General features: G+C 47.9%; 1 protein-coding gene across 1 annotated transcript in view; it reads right to left on the bottom strand.

Annotated features, from left to right (window-relative positions):
• sspo (SCO-spondin) overlaps positions 1–88 on the bottom strand; it is a 136,379-nt gene extending 136,291 nt beyond the window's left edge. The window contains 1 exon segment of the mRNA XM_076291439.1: positions 36–88. Coding sequence (XP_076147554.1) covers positions 36–88 — 53 coding nt within the window.
• Between the last annotated feature and the right edge of the window lie 1,988 nt (positions 89–2,076).

The raw sequence follows: 2,076 nt of genomic DNA, 5'->3' as shown, positions 1-2,076 counted from the left end.
AGAGGAGTGAAGAGGAGGAGGCGCAGACCACTTACCCCATCCCCATGACCAACCGCAGCCCCAGCAAAGACACGATCAGAGCCTTCATACTGTCACACACACACACACACACACACACACACACACACACACACACACACAGAGAGAGAGAGACATACACACACACACAAACACACACCCACCCACACAAACACACACACACACACAGAGAGACACGCACACACACTCAAACACACACCCACACACACAAACACACACACACACACACACACACACACAGACATACACACACAAACACACACACACACACAAACACACACCCACACACACAAACACACACCCACACACACACACACACACACACACACACACACACACACACACACACAAACACAAACACACACACACACACACACACACACACACACACACACACACACACAGAGAGAGACATACACACACTCACAAACACACACACACACACACACAAACACACACACACACACACACACACACAGTATCAAAGTCATTATCAAAGTTATTTGGTCGGGTGTTCATATTACAAAAAATTACTATCTAGACAGGTGGTGAAAGTATTGTCATTGCTCACATCTGTTCAATCTACCTAAATATTAAATCTACTAAATAATATTGAATATATATTGCATATATGCTTTAATTACTAAATTAAAAATCAAAAGCATTCTCAAAAATGACATTAGTTGACATTTCCCAAAACAGCACTAAAATATGACCATGACCCTAATGTTCTTTTTGCCTGGTTTTTTTTTCTATCCTTGCATTTGTGAACAGCAGATAGTGTAACATCCGGGGTCAAAGTTCACGCGTCGTTTTACTGAAGAAGGACGCTGAACTAATGAGTTACCTGAGTGTCTCTGGGACGATTGCGGCCTGGCGTCCGTCACAATACAAACTATTCCTGCCGCTTTGTTTATTCCTTCCACCGTCACAACGCAAACTGTATGTTTGCCACTTCCTTAATGGCTTCTTTTGCCACTAGGTCCTGATAAATATAAATATATATAGCAAGTATCTCCTCTGGGTTGGCTTCAAACTTATTTTCCAGTCTGTTTCGTTTCCCGCATTTTCCCCTTCTTTTTCTCTGTCTCTCTGTCTCTCTGTCTCTCTGTCTCTCTGTCTCTCTGTCTCAGACTCTTCCTGGTGTCTGTGGTCTCGTTCTCTCGACGTGAACCCTCGCTGTCCTCGTGTGTGTGGTGTCCATCCTATGTAGGAGAGGAGACTCTGCGTCTGGCTGGCGCTGTGGCAGTGGTGCTGCAGTCTTATGAGGCAGGTGCCTGGCCAGACTGCAGGTTTTAAACGACTGGGGGGGGGGGATTCCTGCGGTGCCAGTGGCATTTGGGGAGAAGGCCATTGGTGGAGAGCCCCTCTCGGCCACAGCTGTGAGGGCAGCCATTAGAGGGTCAGCCTGTGACGGTTACACCCAGCGGCCATCTTACCAAACACTGCCAGGGGTGTGTGTGTGTGTCTGAGAGTGTGGTTGGGGGGGGGGGCATGTTTTAGGGCTGATGGAGAGGTGTGGGTGAGGCCCTAATCCTATAAAGAGGTGTTTTTGAGGGGCAATCGGAGGGGCGTTTATTTAATAAAGTGACTGAAAGAGGGGTGGGCGGAGGGTGTGGTGGGGGCAGTGTGGGGGCAGTGTGGGGGCAGTGGTGGACGTTTGGTCCAAGCAAGCACCCTGGATGACTGGGGAGCGTCAGACCGGAATGAAGGGACACACAAACACAGCTGGGGCCACGGCCACACACACACACACACACACACACACACACACACACACACACACGGGCACACACACGGGCACAAACACACACACACACACTCACACACACACACATATACATACTCTTGCACACACACACACACACACACACACACACACAAACTCACACACACATATAATATACAGAACAAACAAAGAGAGACACACATCAAATCAATCACAAATGCAAACAGAACTTAGACACACACACACAGACACACACACAGAGAGAGAGAGTGAGCCACCACATACCAGACACACAAATCCACATGAAT

Source organism: Alosa pseudoharengus, unplaced genomic scaffold, assembly GCF_046254945.1.
Source record: "Alosa pseudoharengus isolate Yale_2024_CS ecotype anadromous, Long Island Sound unplaced genomic scaffold, YU_APseudo_1.1 YU_APseudo_1.1_scf_18, whole genome shotgun sequence".
In the NCBI taxonomy this organism is placed as follows: Eukaryota; Metazoa; Chordata; class Actinopteri; order Clupeiformes; family Clupeidae; genus Alosa; species Alosa pseudoharengus.
This window is presented reverse-complemented; position numbering and strand designations above follow the sequence as displayed.